Source organism: Hyla sarda, chromosome 8 (genome assembly GCF_029499605.1).
Source record: "Hyla sarda isolate aHylSar1 chromosome 8, aHylSar1.hap1, whole genome shotgun sequence".
Classification (NCBI taxonomy): domain Eukaryota; kingdom Metazoa; phylum Chordata; class Amphibia; order Anura; family Hylidae; genus Hyla; species Hyla sarda.
The window spans coordinates 227,543,230-227,563,691 of record NC_079196.1 but is presented as its reverse complement, the minus strand read 5'-3'; the positions used below and the strand labels follow the sequence as shown (position 1 = coordinate 227,563,691).

The window sequence follows — 20,462 nt, the reverse complement described above, 5'->3', positions numbered from 1 at the left end:
CGGATCGGACTTAATAGAAGCTGTAGCGAAATTACAATTCTCAGCTTATTCAGATGGCTGGGAGTTGTAGTTTCGCCACAGGTTTGAGGCCATTGCCGTGTGGTTTAGGTTAACATGCTGATTGAGGGGGAGAGTCACATGGTATATCTACGAGGAGCTATTGCTATAAAATGTAGGTGGGGATAGAGCATCACAGATTGAGGAAACTGCAACTCATACAATGCTCTAACCCATTGTTTCCCAACCAGGGTGCCTGCAGCTGTTGCAAAACTACAACTTGTAGAATAGCAATAGCTGGAGGCATCCTGGTTGGGAAACAATCTGTGATTGTTTTCTCACAAGTTGGAGGCTACTGCCATATGATCTAGGTAAGAATGTCCATTAGGGCTGCAACTAACAATCATCTTCTAGTGATCCACTTCTGAGGTAGCCTGAGGGCTTACTTCTCCTCCTGGCAGGACCAGGCTTTATCAATCGAGTGCAGAGCACACAGATCAATGTGGTTCTATGGAACCACATTGATCTGTATGAGGAATCAAATGATTCCTCCTAAAAGTCCCCTAAGGGTCCCCTAAGACTAAAAGTGTCATTTAAAAAAAAAAAAAAACACATATTAACCCCTTCCTTATTAAAAGTTTAAGTCACCCCCCTTTTCCCAAATTCCATATAAAAAATCTATAAACCTAATAATAAAAAATAAACATATGTGGTATCGTCGCGTGCGTAAATGTCCAAACTATAAAAATATATCGTGAATTAAACAGTAGGGATCGACCGATTATCGGTTTGGCCGATATTCACGATTTTTTACTTTATCGGTATCAGCAATTGCCTTGCTGATAATCCGATAATATCCCTCGCCCTGCCCCCACCGCACCGTTTTATAACTGGGGGAGAGAAGCGGGTGGCGGCGGTGGTCTCTGATTCGGCCAAAGCTGCTGCAGTTCATTGATTTAAAGCGCCCACTTTAAATCAATGATCTGCAGCTGCTTCTTGGTGGGTGGAGAAATAGCCGATAACTTATACCGGAATATCGGTATAAGTTATCGGCCTGAAAGGCCACAGATTATCGCAAAATTAGCGCAAAATATGAGCCCTTATACAGCCCCGTACGCGAAAAAAGTTATTGGGGTCAGAAGATTTTTCCTGCATGTAGTTATGATTTTTTCCAGAAGTGCGACAATATCCAACCTATATAAGTAGGGGATCATTTTAACCGTATGGACCTACAGAATAATGATAAGATGTCATTTTTACCGAAAAATGTACTGCGTAGAAACGGAAGCCCCCAAAAGTTACAAAATGACGTTTTTCTTCAATTTCGTCGTACAGTGATTATCTTTTTTTTTTTTTCTGTTTCGCCGTAGATTTTTGGGTAAAATGACTGATGTCATTACAAAGTAGAATTGGTGGCGCAAAAAAAGCCCTCATACGTTTTTGTTTTTTTATAATTTTTTTTTTGGGTCTAAATTCAAATGGTTATGATTTTTTAAAAGGAAGAAAAAACAAAAATGCAAAAATAAACAGAAAAGCGCTCAGTCCTTAAGGGGTTAAAAGAGTTTGTGGGGTCGGCTAAATGTTGAGCTTTGTGGAGGATGGGAGGAAAAGCTTTTTATTTAATTTAAATACATCTAATGTGTGTGTGTGTGTGTGTGTGTGTGTATGTATGTATATATATATATATATATATATATATATATATATATATATATATATATATATATATATATATATATATATCACACAAGAAAAACGTCCGGCACTCGGGAAGATGCAGGTAAAACTTGTCAATGGCTTTATTCACACGCTTGAGGCAGGACACAATCTGACGCGTTTCGCTCGCTCAGGTGCTTAGTCGTAGAATCTACGACTAAGCACCTGAGCGTGCGAAACGCGTCAGATGGTGTCCTGCCTTAAGCGTGTGAATAAAGCCATTGACAAGTTTTACCTGCATTTTCCCGAGTGCCGGACGTTTTTCTTGTGTGACTTCTACTAAGCCGGGAGCGGTACCGGTGTCAGTAGCACGAGATCGTGCAGCACACGCGGGAGTGGTGAGCAGCCTTACCTCGTCTGCACCTAATAAATATATAGATATATATAATTTTTTTTTTTTATTTTTTTTTATTTTTCTTGTAAGGGATTTACCCCCTCCCTGTTTCTTACCTGTGACCGGATAGGAGGGGCACCACATTCCCTGGGGTCCATCCTACGTGCCCCCAGCACCCCTTTTAATGAAGAGGGCCCCAGCACACACAATCTTCCACTTCCTGCATCTTCTCTCTGCAATAATTGCAAATTAGGACTGAGCCTAACAACTGGGGACTCACGAAAGGAGCTGCAGGAAGCAGAAGATTCTGGTGTGTGCTGGACCCCCTCTTCACTACACATGCTGCCGAGGGCCACAGATGTGTGTGGGTATTCCAGGCCAAAACTTTTTTTTATATATCAACTGGCTCTGGAAAGTTAAACAGATTTGTAAATTACTTCTATTAAAAAATCTTAATCCTTCCAATAGTTATTAGCTTCTGAAGTTGAGTTGCTGTTTTCTGTCTAACTGCTTTCTGATGACTCACGTCCCGGGAGCTGTGCAGCTCCTATGAGGATATTCTCCCATCATGCACAGCTCCCGGGACGTGACATCATCATTGAGCAGTTAGACAGAAAACTTCAGAAGCTAATAACTATTGGAAGGATTAAGGTTTTTTAATAGAAGCAATTTACAAATCTGTTTAACTTTCCGGAGCCAGTTGATATATATTTTAAAAAGAAAAAGGTTTTGCCTGGAATACCCCTTTAAGTGTATATCAACTTTAGAAATTGGCTGACCAACCGAACGATTATGAAAATAGTTGACAACTATTTCCATAATCGATTAGTTACCGATTAATCGATTAGTTGTTTCGGCCCTAATGTTCATAGAGTTGGGTGGGAGTCCCATGGTATATTCTGGAGCAGTGTTTCCCTACCAGTGTGCCTCCAGCTGTTGTAAAACTACAGCTCCCAGCATGCCCGGACAGCCGTTGGCTGTCCGGGCATGCTGGGAGCTGTAGTTTTGCAACAGCTGGAGGCACACTGTTTGGGAAACACTGTCCTGGAGGGACTTATCATTACATAATGTAGGTGAGATTACACAGCTCAAGGCTGGGAGTTTCGTCACAGGTTGGGTCATGTCTAGAGATGAGCGAATTTACAGTAAATTTGATTCGTCACGAACTAGTCGGCTCGGCAGTTGATGACTTTATCCTGCATAAATTAGTTCAGCTTTCAGGTGCTCCGGTGGGCTGGAAAAGGTGGATACAGTCCTAGGAAAGAGTCTCCCAGGAATGTGTCCACCTTTTCCAGCCCACCGAAGCACATGAAAGCTGTACTAATTTATGCAGGAAAAGTCATCAACTGTCGAGCCGAGAAGTTTGTGACGAATCGAATTTACTGTAAGTTCGCTCATCTCTAGTCATGTCCATAGACTGGGGGGATGTGGGAGTCACATGGTATAACTCTACATGTGGGGTGACTAGGAGAGACCGAATGTTCCTGTATGACGCTGTCTCTATTTCACAGGCAGGGGACGCCCAGCCATTCCAGTTCCCAGGACTCCTCAGGATATAAGTCGCGGCGCCACGAGAACAGCACCGGTGATTCGTACTCTCGCCGGTCTGGACACCACTATTCTCCTGCCGCCACCTCCTCATCAACCTCCACCTCCTCCTCTTCATCCCAGCACGAGAGCAGCAGCAGCAGCCACAGACGTTACCACCGCCATCAGCACCGCTCCTCCCCACAGTCCTCCTACCGCTCTCGCCATCGTAAGCCGCCGCCACCCCCGGAGGAACCGCCCTTACACCGCTTTCCTGGGACTCCACCACTGCCTACCCCTCCACCGCCACCACCTGACGAACCTCAACCCGACCGGGACTACAGAATGGCCCACCCACCACTTCCTCCATCTCCGCCCTCCTCCTCCATACCGCATCCTCCCCCTCCGCCATCTGAAAGCTGGGAGCCTCCTCCACCACCGCCACCTCCTCTACCGGCCTGCTCCCCTCCCCCGTCACCCGCCCGCTCCTGTTCGCCGCTCCCGGACGGTATCTCGGAGAGCCTGCCCTTCACTCAGCACAGCAGTAGCCTGGACTCCCGCATTGAGGCTCTCCTGAAGGAGCAGCGATCCAAGTTCTCCTTCCTCCCCTCCGACACCGAGGAAGAAGATGAAGGAACGGCAGAGGGCACCGCACAGGAGACCGCTGTCCATGAAGAAGTCCCACTGCCTGCTCATGGTCCGTACACTCCGCCCCCACCCGCCAGCTTCGAGGATGTTTCGGCGGAGGCCATTCTGAGGTTTGGGGATCTTGGCAGAACGGCAAATGGACAAGAACGGGTAAGATCCTAAACCGCCATTATGATTTATATCGCTCTGATGATCGCTCCATGCATGATATCTGCTCACAGATCAGACCTGACCAATCAATTCTGCAATAAGCCCCGCCCCTTCCTGTCTCTGAGGCCGCTCTATCAGTGGCTGCTTGTCTCTTTATTCTCTCACCTTTTTTGGGATATCTGCTTGTTGTTAGCAAATGAAAACTGCAAATGAAAAAATATCCCCTTAAAGGAGAGATCCAGTGCTGAAATACTTATCCCCTATCCTATGCGTTGGGGGATAAGTTTCATATCGCGGGGGGGTCCGACTACTGGGGCCCCCCACCCCTGCGATCTCCTGTACGAGGCCCCGACAGCACCCGGGAAGTGGGCGTGTTGACCACTGCACGAAGCGGTGACCGACACGCCCCCTCAATACAACTCTATGGCAGAGCCGGAGCCTTCGGCAATCTCAGAGACTGCTATAGAGTTTTATTGAGGGGGGGGGGGGTGTCGGCCGACGTTAGTGCGGAGGTCGACACCCGCTATCTGGCCAGCGAGCCGGGGTCCCATACAGGAGATCGCAGGGGGCCCCAGCGGTCAAACCCTCCGTGATCTGAAACTTATCCCCTATACTTAGGAAAGGGGATAAGTTTTCAGCACTGGACTACCCCTTTAAACATCTGAGGGTTTGTCACAATGTGTCCAGTATTGAGAATTCTCAGTTGAAAAAAAGTGAAGTTTACCTAACAGGATTGTCTGTATTGGTACATTGTGACAAACCCTCAGATATTTTAAAGGAGTAGTGCAGCGAAAAATAACTATCCCCTATCCAAAGGATAGGGGACAAGTTGTAGATCGTGGGGGTGTCTGACCGCCGTGACCACAACATTCCCCCCCCCCCCAAACCTGTGAACTCCTGAATGGAATGGGCCCGGCAGTCTGCCAGAAGCAGCCGTTCCGACCCCTGCAGGAAGCTGCAGGCGTGTCGGCCGGCGCTCCTTACGGGGATCGGCGCGTCCCCTCCCAGCAGACTGCCGGGGCCCCGATCAGGTCTATCTTTTGGATAGGGGACAAGTTATTTTTCCCCACAGAACTCCTTTTAACTAGACTTGAACAGCCGGGGCTTTTAGTAAACATTTTATTAATAGTAAGCAGAGATCTTGAAGATGTTGCGTTAATGAAGAGCTAAAATAGCAGAGTGCACCATTTTCAATATCTCTGCTTGCTGCCAGTAAAAGTTAATTGAAACCATTATTATGCTTTATTCTCATTCAGAGGCTAAAAAAAAAAATCCCTGATCTGTTGTTTTTTTTTGTCACAATGTGTGTAGACAATACTAAACACGTCGGTAACGTAAATCTGTCCTGAGAGTTTGTTGCAGTGTCTCAGTGTGATGTCCAGGCTTTTCTTACCTCACAAGGAATTGTTTACACTGCATACAATTGTAGCAAACCCTCAGCTGTGTGAGACGTTTGTTAGGTCCGTCCAGGTTTTCTCGTTCACTGACACTAAGCAGAGAACTTGGAAATTAGTTTTTCCTTCTATTCACAATGGGGGATACATGTACAGTGTGATTTTTGGGTTAGGGGTATGTTCACACGTACGATATATATGCGGCACATTTTATTATGGACTTAACAGCTTAAAAGCTTCTGCATATATAAAACGTGGGAACATAACTTTAAAGGGGTACTCCGCCCCTAGACATCTCATTCCCTAAGGATAGGGGATAAGATGTCTGACAGCGGGGGTCCTGCCTCTCCGTGCCGGGTGACTAGCGATGTGGGGCGGAGGCTCATGACATCACGGTCACACCCCGCTTGTGACATCACAGCCGTACCCCCTAAATGCAAGTCTATGGGAGGAGGCGTGATGTTCGTCACGCCCCCTCCCATAGACTTGCATTGAGGGGTTGCGGCCTTGACGTCACAAGCCTCTGGCGCTGCACCCGACGCTCTAAACGAACGCCGGGTGCAGGAGGGAGATCGCGGGGGTCACCAGTGGCCACCCTACGATCAGACATCTTATAGGGAATCCCCCCTATTTAGTCAAAGCCCCCAGTAGATAGGGAACCTTCCTTTTTTTTTTTTTATATATATTTTTTTTTTTGGTAGAAGCCCCTAGTAGATGGGGACCCCCCTCCCCTTTTCAGATAGAAGCTCCCAGCAGTCAGGTAGGTAACCTCATGTTGGGTAGATGCTCCCAATAAGTCTCCTCCAAAACAAAGAAAACAATAAAAATCCCTCTTCCCTTTCCTCCACTTCCGCACTAAGGCCTCAGCATCCTTTGTTAGTGATGCAGGACGTTCTTCTTCCCTCCATTATCTGGAGTTATGGAGGACCTGCCGCACATTACATCATTGTATGGCAGGTCCTGCAGCACTCTGGATAAAAGAGAGGACAATGAAGACGCCTCAGCGAGCGGAGGGAAGGGGAATTTTAATGAATTTTTTTTTTTTTAAGGTCTGCAGATATCCAAGACATTGGCAGATACAAATGTAACAACAGTGACGCTTTAAAGGAGTACTCCAGTGCGTTTATTTTTATTTCTTTTTAACCTTCTGTCTACGAGCTGCCAAACAAAACACACTTTAACTCGTCAATGTCCCGCTCTCCGACTTCTTCCGCTTCCTGTAAGTCGAAGAGTCACGTGATGCTCAGCGTATCACCGGCCGCAGCAGTGCCCCCCCCCCCCCCCCCCCCACCTTTGTGGCCAGTGATAAGCTGAGCGTCATGTGACTCTTGGATTTACAGGAAGTGGAAGAAGTCGAGGAACGGAGAACGGAACATTGATATCAGCGCAAAGGGGGAACGTAGGAAGGCGAGTTAAAGTGTGTTTTAATTCGTTTGGCAGCTGGGGACATAGGGTTAAAAAAAAAAAATTTAAAAAAAAAAAAAAACAGAATACTTCTTTAAACTGCCTTGAAATGTAGCAAATGTGCGCAAAAAAATTACATTTCTTGTTCTATACTGAAATGGGACCGAAAGTGGGTGTGGCCACTAAGTCAAGTGGGTGTGGTCTACAGAGAGTGGGAGGTGCAGATCACTGAACAATCCCCTTCTCTCTGCTCCGTGAACATGTGGCCCCGGGATATTGGCTGCAGGGCCCCTTGTCCTCCTCATTCAGGGGTTGTGTCCTGAGCCCCTGTGGTGGATGATGAGGATTCTTGCTCCTTTTACACTCCTGTAGATCTCCCCGGGGTGGTCAGACCCCATCACTACACATGTCCGTCCCCCCGCGCACATTTCAGTAGGACGCATGTTCTGATATCCCTCTAGAATATCCCAGGCCTCTACATTGGACAGATGTTGATTAAATATTTATTTATTATTTTTTTTCCATTAGGCCTCACACTACAGGTATCAATCATCCTGTAAAAAAAAAACCTCCGTTATTACTCCTGGCAAAAGTCCTGAATTGTCCGTCAAAAGATCCCATTCATGTTAATGGGATTTTTTTTGACCATCCTTTTGCATCAGTTACGTCTGTTTTTACTAATGTAGGTTATTTTTGCCGACACAAACGACGGTGCATGCACTAATTTTTGGTCTGGCAAAAAAAAAGGGTGAAAAACCGGATGTTAAAATTTGCAAAAATCAACAATAGTTTAAAAAAAAAAAATAAAAAAAATCCGTTATCGTCAGGTTATTTAACATCCGTTTTTTTGTACTGAGCATGCGCAGTACAGCTTTACAAAAAAGGTTAAAAACCTGCTAATAAAATAAATATATAAAAAAAAAAATGGATGTAACTGGTAATAACGGATGATAACTGAACATCAGGTTTTTTAAGAAAATAAAACCATTAAAAATAATGGATGATGGTCGTCAGTTATCACCTGTTATTGCATCTGTGTTTGTTTTTTTATTTTAATTTTTAATTTTTTTTTATTTTTTTATTCATTGTAAAATAATGGCAGTAAAAAGGCAGGATGATACCTGTAGGTGAAAGGGGCCTCGTAGAGCTTATACTAATTTACTTCATGATTCCATCATAAACATTATCCAATACTCTGTACCACATAACAATACAATATTTTCGTTTGATTTATTTTCCCCTTTTCTTCTCACCTACCACCCATTGTGCCTCAGATGGAGAAGAAAAAGACATAAATACATAAAAAGGGAAAGAAAAATGCATATATCTCTATAATTAGCTCCTATCTATCCAACTTTTCCAGATCTGGTTAAAGGGGTATTCCAGGAGGAGGAATATAAATAAAATAATAATAATTAATTAATAGTTAATTATAATTAATAATAATTATAATTTAAAAAAATAATTATTATTAATTATTATTTTATTTATATTCCTCCTCCTGGAATACCCCTTTAACCAGATCTGGAAAAGTTGGATAGATAGGAGCGAATTATAGAGATATATGCATTTTTCATATATATATGTATATGTGTATATATATATGTGTGTGTGTGTGTATATATATATATATATATATATATATATATATATATATATATATGTGTATATATGCATATATATATATATGTGTATATATGCATATATATATATATGTGTATATATGCATATATATATATATGTGTATATATGCATATATATATATATGTGTATATATGCATATATATATATATGTGTATATATGCATATATATATATATATGTGTATATATGCATATATATATATGTGTATATATGCATATATATATATGTGTATATATGCGTATATATATATGTGTATATATGCGTATATATATATATGTGTATATATGCGTATATATATATATGTGTATATATGCGTATATATATATATGTGTATATATGCGTATATATATATATGTGTATATATGCGTATATATATATGTGTATATATATATGCGTATATATGCGTATATATATATGCGTATATATGCGTATATATATATGCGTATATATGCGTATATATATATATGCGTATATATATATATATATATATATATTTATATTTCAATTCAACTGGCTCCAGAAAGTTAAAAAACCATCATCCTTTATTTTAAATTATTATTTTTCTTTAAAAACCTGCTGTTGTTAATCTGTTATCAGTTATTACCAGTTACATTTTAATTTTTTTTAAATCAGGTTTTTGACTTTATTTTTTTTTTTTTTGTAAAGCTGTACTGAGCATGCTCAGTACAAAAAAAGATGTAAAAAATACCTGACAATAACGGATGTGTTTTTAAATTTTTTTTTTATTTATAATTTTTTTTTACATCCGGTTCCCGTAGACTTGTATGTTAAATTTTAACGTCCGGTTTTTCACCTTTTTTTTTTTTGCCGGACCAGAAATTGGTGCATGCAGCGTCTTTTGTGCCGGCAAAAATAAGGGACATTAGTAAAAACGGACATGACTGATGCAAAGGGATGGTCAAAAATTCTCATTGACATGAATGGGATTTTTTTTTCTGGCCGTTTTCAGGACTTTTTGCCAGGAGTAATAACAGAGGTTTTTTTTTTTTTATTACAATATGATACCTGTAGTGTGAATGGGGCCGCACTGGTCTATGGAATAGAAGCTTGTACTGTGCTATACTGACATGTACCGGCCTCATGAAGGCCGAGGGGGCGACGTGTTTTCTTCGGTCATGTGACTGGGCCCTCAGAATATATTTGGTTCATATACACCAGGAGCTTTTCTCCCCAAACCTTGTGCTAAATGTGAACAAAGACCTGATGGCGCTAGAAATTCATGAGACGCGTGATGTCCGCGATTCACATAACTCTGCAGATGAAATGAACGTTATAAATGTTATAGAATTATTTTTGAGCTGTTTTTTGTGCTGTTCTAAGTGCAGCCTGCAGTGTAAAGAATAGAGGTTTTGGTTGTCATGGTTACACCCTGCTGTAATTGTTTGCTGTATTCACCATCTCATATATATTGTTTATGTTTAGTATATAGATCACATGTTTACATACAGGCCGTGCTATGGATTCTACCTTCTTTACACTGCAGTGTGATGGGATCAGCTGTGTATAGTACATTTAGGTCTCTCTGAGATGTGGTCTGTTGTGTCGTGCTCTGCCCTCCAGCCCTTCTCTCCTCAGCTCTGCCCTCCGGCCCTTCTCTCCTCAGCTCTGCCCTCCGGCCCTTCTCTCCTCAGCTCTGCCCTCGGCCCTTCTCTCCTCAGCTCTGTCCTCGGCCCTTCTCTCCTCAGCTCTGCCCTCCAGCCCTTCTCTCCTCAGCTCTGCCCTCCAGCCCTTCTCTCCTCAGCTCTGTCCTCGGCCCTTCTCTCCTCAGCTCTGCCCTCCAGCCCTTCTCTCCTCAGCTCTGCCCTCCGGCCCTTCTCTCCTCAGCTCTGCCCTCCAGCCCTTCTCTCCTCAGCTCTGCCCTCCGGCCCTTCTCTCCTCAGCTCTGCCCTCCGGCCCTTCTCTCCTCAGCTCTGCCCTCCAGCCCTTCTCTCCTCAGCTCTGCCCTCCGGCCCTTCTCTCCTCAGCTCTGCCCTCCGGCCCTTCTCTCCTCAGCTCTGCCCTCCAGCCCTTCTCTCCTCAGCTCTGTCCTCGGCCCTTCTCTCCTCAGCTCTGCCCTCCGGCCCTTCTCTCCTCAGCTCTGCCCTCCGGCCCTTCTCTCCTCAGCTCTGCCCTCCGGCCCTTCTCTCCTCAGCTCTGCCCTCCGGCCCTTCTCTCCTCAGCTCTGCCCTCCGGCCCTTCTCTCCTCAGCTCTGTCCTCGGCCCTTCTCTCCTCAGCTCTGCCCTCCGGCCCTTCTCTCCTCAGCTCTGCCCTCCGGCCCTTCTCTCCTCAGCTCTGCCCTCCGGCCCTTCTCTCCTCAGCTCTGCCCTCCGGCCCTTCTCTCCTCAGCTCTGTCCCCTCCGGCCCTTCTCTCCTCAGCTCTGTCCTCCGGCCCTTCTCTCCTCAGCTCTCCCCTCCGGCCCTTCTCTCCTCAGCTCTCCCCTCCGGCCCTTCTCTCCTCAGCTCTGTCCCCTCCGGCCCTTCTCTCCTCGGCTCTGTCCCCTCCGGCCCTTCTCTCCTCGGCTCTGTCCCCTCCGGCCCTTCTCTCCTCAGCTCTGTCCCCTCCGGCCCTTCTCTCCTCGGCTCTGTCCCCTCCGGCCCTTCTCTCCTCGGCTCTGTCCCCTCCGGCCCTTCTCTCCTCGGCTCTGCCCTCGGCCCTTCTCTCCTCGGCTCTGCCCTCGGCCCTTCTCTCCTCGGCTCTGCCCTCGGCCCTTCTCTCCTCGGCTCTGCCCTCGGCCCTTCTCTCCTCGGCTCTGCCCTCCGGCCCTTCTCTCTTCTTTCCTCGGCTCGGTCCGTCCCCCCCCCCCCCCCCCCCCCCCCCCACCACCACCACCACCACCACCTCTTCTCTCCTCAACTGTCCTTCTTTTCTCTCCTGGGTTTGGTTCTGCTCCTTTCCTGGGTTCTCCACTGTCCTCTTCTCTTCCAGGCTCAGCTCTGCCCTCCTCTGTTCTCCCTGATTCCTCGTCTCCTCTGCCCTCCCTGTGCTGTGCCCTGTCATCCTCTTCTCTCCTGGGCTCAGCTCTGTTCTCTTCTGCCCTCCTCATCTGTACTCTGTTGTCCTCTGTCCTCGGCTCTGTTGTCCTCTGTCCTCCTGGGCTCGGCTCTGTTGTCCTCTGCCCTCCTCATCTGTACTCTGTCCTCCTGGGCTCGGCTCTCTTGTCCTCTGTCGTGTCCCCTTCGTCATGTATTCTGGTGGTCACTTATAAAATGGCGCTGTAATAACCTCCTCCTTATTTTGCTGTCTCACTGAAGTGCTGCCCCGGCCTCTTGCGCCCACGCAGCCGTCACGCCTTCACATTCACGGACGGCTACTGGGATCGCACGTACTGACCAATCACTGGCAGAGACTCCACTGGACCGCTGCGTGCCGGGGGCCGCGACGTCTGCAGCCGCCAGGACGGACTCTTCCTGTTGTATTTTTGTCCCTGTGAGACAGGTGACCACAGGACGCCATTCCCTAGGGATCCCCTCTGACCGCCATTGTTCTTGTCCTTATTTCTGTTTAAATTAAATCTTCCTGCCTGAAATGTGTCATGTCGCCATGTTTAAGTGGAGGAGACGCAGCTTGTGACCGGTTATCATGTGACACACAGATCCCTGGAATCCATACAGGATCCATCTCTGGATCATAATACAATGCACAGGGGTCTGCAGCCCCCCAGCCCTATGTCCAAGGCTTCACCTTCCTGAATTTATACTCCAGTCACATCCAGAGCTGCATTCACAATTCTGCTCTCAGGTGCTGAACTCTCCCGTTCAGAGCGCCCTCTACTGTAGGGTGTTTGTTGTCGGGAACCCTCGCAATCTACCTGCTGCACCCGGCGCTCTAAACACCAGTGTTTCCCAACCAGTGTGCCTCCAGCTGTTGCAAAAACTACAACTCCCAGCATGCCCGGACAGCCAACGGCGTCGGTTGCAGTGCCGGAAGCTCGTGATGTCACAGCCACACCCCCCTCAATGCAAGTCTATGGGAGGGGGAATGATGGCCGTCACGCCCCCTCCCATATACTTGCATTGAGGGGCGTGGCCGTGACATCACAAGCCTCCGCCCCACATCACCTGTCATCCGGCACGGATCCCCCGCGATCCCCAGAACTTCGCTCCGTGCCGGATGACTGGCGATGCGGGGCGGGGCCTCATGATGTCACAGCCACGCCCCCTCAATGAAAGTGTCTGGGTCATCATGCCTCCTCCTATAGACTTGCATTGAGGGGGCGTGGCTGTGACGTCACTCGCGGGGTGTGTTCATGATGTCATGCCCCCTCCTATAGACTTGCATTGAGGGGGCGTGGCTGTGATGTCCTGCGCGGGGTGTGTCCGTGATGTCATGCCCCCTCCTATAGACTTGTATTGAGGGGGCGTGGCTGTGACATCACGAGCGGGGTGTGTCCGTGATGTCACAAGCCTCCGGTGCTGAACCCGACGCTCTAAACAAATGCCGGGTGCAGCAGGGCGATCGCAGGGGCTCCAGCGGCGGGACCCCCGCGATCAGACATCTTATCCCCTATCCATAGGAAGTCTAGGGTCACAACCAGCATCCGCAGCATGAAATATGCTGCGGATGCTCCGACGGCAGTCACATCCCAGATTGTTATTCTGTATCCATAGTATAGGGGATGACCTGCTGATCGGTGGGACCCCCCCCCCACCGCTGATCCCATGAATGTGAACATAATGTGCGACCACCGCTCCATTCATTCTTTATGTGGCCACTGAATGTTTCGGAGTTCGACCTTCGAAAATGTTCTACGGCCCAATAAAAATAAATGGCGCGGTGTCTGCGCGTTATGTCCCTGTTCTCAGGCTTGTCTGAATTCCGGACGATCCGCTTGTTATACCCTTTTCCTATGTATAGGGGATAACCAGGGTAGATGGGAATACCCCTTTAAAGGAGAACTCCAAAGGAAAAATAGTTTTCAACTGGTGCCAGAAAGTTAAACAGATTCATTCTTGAGATTTCAAACTTTTAAAGGGGTACTCTGCCGCTAGACATCTTATCCCCTATCCAAAGGGTAGGACGGGGGTCAGAGGTTTCCTACCTGTCTCCATCCTGTCTGATCAGCGCTCTGTACTGCACGCTGTAGTAATAGAGTGCCCATAACACTGATCAATGCTGTTCTATGGCATATCATAGGTAAAGGGGTACTCCGGCCCCAAGACATCTTATCCCCAATCCAAAAAGCCTCCAGCGCTCCCTGCAGTGCTTACAGGTGGGGGCTGCATGCTAGATTGCGGGGGTCCCCAGTGGCAGACATCTTATCCCTTATCTTAGATGTCTTGGGGCCGGAGTACCCCTTTTTTTTATTGTGTAAACAATCTAAAAATCGCATGTAATAGAAAAAATAGTAAATAAAATGTAGAATAAATAGTTAATAAATGTGAAACCCCCCCCCCCCTTCTCAGCTGATAAAAACTACAGATCACGGAGCAAAAAAATGAGCCCTTATACAGCCCCGTACACAGAAAAAATACGTTTTGGGGGTCAGAAGAGGGTCATTTAACCCATTAATGACTCAGTTTTTCATTTTTGCACTTTTTCATTTTTTCCTCCTCCACTTCTAAACAATCATAACTTTCAATTTTCCACCTACAGACCCGTATGAGGCTTGTGTTTTTTGGGCCACTAATTGTACTTTGTAATAACATCAATCATTTCACTTCTATGGTGAAACCAAAAATAAATTTATTTGTAGAGAAAAAAAAAAATAATAATCTGCCATTTTGTAATTTTCGGGGGCTTCCGATTCTACGCAGCGCACTTTTCAGTAAAAATGAATTTATTTTCCCGTATACGGGGCTATGAGGGCTCATTTTTTGCGCCATGATCTGTAATTTTTATCGGTACCATTTTTGTTTCGATGAGACTTTTTGATCATTTTTTTTTTATTTTATTTTTTTTATGGAATACCAAATGACCGAAAATACGCAATTCTGGTCTTTGATATTTTTTTTCTTTACGGATACGCCATTGGCCATGCGGTTTAATTAAGGTTATATTTTTAGAGTTTGGGCATTTACACGTGCGGCAATACCACATATGTTTTATTTTTGTTTTGCCTATTATTATTATTATAAAATTTTATTTTTATATATATACACACACACATTATATTTTAACATTTTTTTTTTTTTTTAAGGGAAAAAGTTGGGTGATTCAAACTTTTATTAGGGAAGGGGTTAAATGACATTTTATTAACTATGTTTCTTTACTTGCATAGCATTGATCAGTGCTATCTGTGCTCCATTGCTCCAGCCTGCTGAGGCTGACTGGAGCCTTGGAGAACCGATCGGACGGCGAGGAAGCAGATAAGGGTCTTCCCGCCGTCCTCTCAGCTGATCTGGACATCGAAATTTCCCCGCAATGATTCCTATCGCCCTCGCTGAGCTGCCAGGAGTGTAACCTGTGTCATTTCTTCATTTTAAATGCTGCGTTCAACTTTGATCGCGGCATCAAAAGGGTAAATGGCCGACATTAACAGCCTGCACCAGAAGCTCCTGAGCTTGCTTTATAGACCTATAGACCATATAAATAAATTTAAAAAATTATATATATATATATATATATATATATATATATATATATATATATGCGCGCAGGTCGTTAAGGGGTGACGCATACTAATTGTTTATAAAAAATTTAATTTTTCATTTATTTTTTTAAAGTGGTTAAATAAATTTGGGTGTCGTCTGTAGGAGGACAATTGAAAGTGTTATGGCTATTAGGAGGAAAAAAATGCCCAAAAACCCCCAAAAACTTATCCTTAAGGGGTTAAATGCAATAGAATATATGCCCCCCCCCCCCCTCCCCATCTCTACACTTGTTCAGACATTGGTCAGCGACCTCCTCCATCCTCTGTTATTGCCCATGGTTAGTATCTGCAATGTCTTTCTATTAAAGGGGTACTCCGCTGGAGAACTTTATTTATTTTTATTTTTTAAATCCACTGGTGCCAGAAAGTTAAACAGATTTGTAAATGACTTCTATTAAAAAATCTTAATCCTTCCAGTACTTATCAGCAGCTGTATGCTACAGAGGAAATTATTTTCTTTTTGAATTTCCTTTTTGTCTTGTCCACAGTGCTCTCTGCTGACACCTGATGTCCGTATCAGGAACTGTCCAGAGCAGGAGAAAATCCCCATAGCAAGCCTATGCTGCTCTGGAACAGTTCCAGACAAAGACATCAGGTGTCAGCAGAGAGCACTGTGGACAAGACAAAAAGGAAATTCAAAAAGAAAAGAATTTCCTCTGTAGCATACAGCTGCTAAAAAGTGCTGGAAGGATAAAGATTTTTTTTTAATAGAAGTAATTTACAAATCTGTTTAACTTTCTGGCACCAGTTGATTTAAAAAAAAAAAATTTTTTTTTTTTAAATGTAAGTTTTTCCAGCGGAGTGCCCCTTTTAAGGGGTTAAATGCAATAGAATATATTCCCACCCTCTCCCCTTATCTACACTTGTTCAGACATTGGTCAGCGACCACCTCCGTCCCCTCAGTTATCGCCCATGGTTAGTATCCGCAATGTCTTTATAATAATATATATTGCTTCCTGTGATGGCTTAAGGCAGTGGTCTCAAACTGTGGCCCTCCAGATGTTGCAAAACTACAACTCCCAGCATGCTCGGACAGCCAAACACCTGTCTGCCTCCTCCAGAAGATCCACCCTGTCAGGAAAGGTAAATCAAGGCTTCCTTTTTGCAAAATTTCAACTCCCAGCATGCCCGGACAGCCAACGGCTGTCCGGGCATGCTGGGAGTTGAAGTTTTGCAAAAGGGAAGCCTTGATTTACCTTTCCTGATCATTGTAGTTCCTCTGGAGGAGGTAGACAGGTATTTCACTGTCCGGGCCTGCTGGGAGTTGTAGTTTTGCAACATCTGGAGGGCCACAGTTTGAGACCACTGGTATACGGGGTGATTTACCAGCAGCCACTAGAGGGCGCAGTGCTGATTGGGAGACGAGAAAATACTGCACGAGTGTTCGGGTAGAAGACAGTCTCTTCCTCCAGAGCAGACGTTCCTGGAATAGACACGGAACTCCATCATGGCCGCTGTACAGTTTTTTGGTTTTATGCCGGATAATAATAATAAATTGATGATTTTTGCTTTATTGAAGCCTTTTTCATAAATGTGTTGTGTGTGAACACGACCCAAGGGGCAGTCATGGAATAAACATTAGTCGTCTCCGCCTGTCGCCTTGTTCTGCTGCTCCTTCTGTTTCGTATGTTCCTGGTGAAAGTTCGGACACTGACGGATCCTGTAGACTCTCGGGCACCTAAGTGTTATACAGGGGGAGGACCTGGGGTGTCCTGGAGTAATAAGGGACCATCTGCCGTTCAGAACTCCGGGAAAGATGCATCACAAGACCCTGTGGTAGTTGTCCGACAATTTTCCCAGGGACTGATAGAAGTGACGGGAGGATAAGACCTGATGTAACAGCAGAATAGCGAGTGCAGCTCTGGAGGATAAGACCTGATGTAACAGCAGAATAGCGAGTGTAGCTCTGGAGGATAAGACCTGATGTAACAGCAGATTAGCGAGTGCAGCTCTGGAGGATAAGACCTGATGTAACAGCAGAATAGCGAGTGCAGCTCTGTAGGATTAGACCTGATCTAACAGCAGAATAGCGAGTGCAGCTCTGGAGGATAAGACCTGATGTAACAGCAGAATAGCGAGTGCAGCTCTGGAGGATAAGACCTGATGTAACAGCAGAATAGCGAGTGCAGCTCTGTAGGATAAGACCTGATGTAACAGCAGAATAGCGAGTGCAGCTTTGGAGGATAAGACCTGATGTAACAGCAGAATAGCGAGTGCAGCTCTGGAGGATTAGACCTGATGTAACAGCAGAATAGCGAGTGCAGCTCTGGAGGATAAGACCTGATGTAACAGCAGAATAGCGAGTGCAGCTCTGGAGGATAAGACCTGATGTAACAGCAGAATAGCGAGTGCAGCTCTGGAGGATAAGACCTGATGTAACAGCAGAATAGTGAGTGCAGCTCTGGAGGATAAGACCTGATGTAACAGCAGAATAGCGAGTGCAGCTCTGGAGGATAAGACCTGATGTAACAGCAGAATAGCGAGTGCAGCTCTGGAGGATAAGACCTGATGTAACAGCAGAATAGCGAGTGCAGCTCTGGAGGATAAGACATGATGTAACAGCAGAATAGCGAGTGCAGCTCTGGAGGATAAGACCTGATGTAACAGCAGAATAGCGAGTGCAGCTCTGGAGGATAAGACCTGATTTAACAGCAGAATAGCGAGTGCAGCTCTGGAGGATAAGACCTGATGTAACAGCAGAATAGCGAGTGCAGCTCTGTAGGATTAGACCTGATGTAACAGCAGAATAGCGAGTGCAGCTCTGGAGAATAAGGCCTGATGTAACAGCAGAATAGCGAGTGCAGCTCTGGAGGATAAGACCTGATGTAACAGCAGAATAGCGAGTGCAGCTCTGGAGGTGACTGGAGGCTAAAACACCTTAGTGAAGACCCTTGTTGCACTCATCTAGTCCCCTGAACCTACTCTTGCTGCAGACATTGCCCACTTGCCCCGGGTTATAGAAGAAGGTTGGTTCCATGTGCTGCATGTTCACTGTCATGGAGCGTGCATCGGTGCTGACCCCCCTTAAAGGGGTACTCCACTGGAAAACTTTTTTTTTTTTTTTAATCAACTGGTGACAGAAAGTTAGATTTGTAAATTTACTTCTATTAAAAAAATCTTAATCCTTCCAGTACTTATCAGCTGCTGTATGCTCCACAGGAAGTTGTGTAGATCTTTCCAGTCTGACCACAGTGCTCTCTGCTAACACCTCTGTCCATGCCAGGAACTGTCCAGATCAGGAATAAATCCCCCATAGCAAACCTATCCTGCTCCGGACAGTTCCTGACATGGACAGAGGTGTCGGCAGAGAGCACTGGGGTCAGACTGGAAAGATCTACACAACTTCCTGTGCAGCATACAGCAGCTAAGTACTGGAAGGGTTAATATTTATTAATAAAAGTAATTTACAAATCTGTTTTTAAGTTTCTGGGACCAGTTGATTTAAAAAAAAAAAAATGTTTTCCAGCGGAGTACCCCCCTTAATCCTTTGCTGGGGTGCGCAGCACCCCAGCAAAGGATTAAGGGGGTACCCTGCTGGAAAACATTTGTTTTTAAATTATGGTTGTCTCGTACATGAGAGCTCTTCCCCGGAGTCACATGGTGTCCTCTCCTCTAGTCACAGAGCTGTGGTTTGGCCTTTATATTGGTGTCTGTGTGATTTGTTACGTGTAGCGCCCCCGCTGGTAATGGCGCGCTCTTGCCATGGTTTCTGCTTCTAATTGTTTTCTCCCTGTCTCCTCAGCTGTCTTCTGGAGAGGACATGGAAATCTCAGATGAAGAAATTGCCATTGAGATGCCTGGAGCACCGGGTCCACCTTACCCCCTCCTGCCCCACATGGCAGGTCCTGGGGGCACTTACCCCACTCAGACTATACCCACAGCTCTTCTATCAATGCAGCCTCACCCGCACCATCAAGGACCCAATGCATATCCAATCATGGCCTCCACAGCAGCTAGAGGCCGAATTGGAGAACTTGGGGCCCGCCCAGCCTCCCCTTCCCAACTAGACCCTTCATCCTCCTCTACCGTATCGGCTCCCCATATCTATGACTTTGTGAACTCCATGGAGCTGGTGACCAGACTGGGTAACCAGTGGGGGGGCACGTCCATGTCTTTCCAGATGCAGACCCAGATGCTGAGCCGTCTGCAGCAGAGCAGGCAGGATAAGGGGCAGCCGTTTGAGGACCCTTACCCCCCCACCCCTGCTCCCTCATCTGTTATCGCACAGACATCGTCAGCCGCACCCACCCCCACTCATGGCCGAGGCGGTGTTTGGGGCGGCCTATTCCCACTTCCCGTCCCAAGAACCACATCCCTTGTTACCAATGAGGGACCTCGGCGCCAGGACAAATCGAACTTTGGGTCAGGATCCCCGGCCCATGGGCTGGGTACAAGAAGTGGATCCTCATGCCGCCACAGTCATGAGCGTCCTGTCCTCTCTAATCCAGGAGATGAAGAGCACCATGCAAAGAGACCTGAACAGGAAAATGGTGGAGAACGTGGCCTTCAGAGCCTTCGACGAGTGGTGGGAACGCAAGGAAGAAAAGGCTAAGGTAAGAGGCGATGGAGGACCTCTAGGGGGCGACGTCAGGATCCGGGTTACTGACTCTTCTTCTTTCTGCAGCCGTTTCAGAATGTGCCCAAACCAGCCCCCCGGGAAGAAGAAAAGGAGAAGACCCGTCCCAAGGAGCCTGGCCTTGTGTCCTTGGTGGACTGGGCCAAGAGCGGGGGGGCCGAAGGCTTTGGTTTTGGGTCTGGTCTCCGGGAGGCGCTGCGACTTCCTTCCTTCAAGGTAAGAGGCCGATATGTTGTGACGCTGTATTCGTTCCGGTCCATTTAGCGTGCAGATCTGTGTTTCCATTTTGTAGAGAAGGTGGCACCGATCCCACTATCTTTTGGTGATTGACACCCTTTAAAGGGGTACTACCGTGCTGACAACTTATCCCCTATCCAAAGGATTGGGGATAGGATGCCTGATCGCGGGAGTCCCGCCGCTGGGGACCCCCGTGATCTTGCACCCCGTTAAAATCAGTCCTCGGAGCGTGTTCGCTCCGGATC

General features: G+C 46.3%; 1 protein-coding gene across 1 annotated transcript in view; it reads left to right on the top strand.

Annotated features, from left to right (window-relative positions):
- SETD1A (SET domain containing 1A, histone lysine methyltransferase) overlaps positions 1 to 20,462 on the top strand; it is a 50,126-nt gene that overhangs the window by 9,469 nt on the left and 20,195 nt on the right. The window contains 4 exon segments of the mRNA XM_056534767.1: positions 3,559 to 4,372; positions 19,147 to 19,596; positions 19,598 to 19,957; positions 20,029 to 20,196. Of these exon segments, the coding sequence (XP_056390742.1) occupies positions 3,559 to 4,372; positions 19,147 to 19,596; positions 19,598 to 19,957; positions 20,029 to 20,196 (1,792 nt within the window).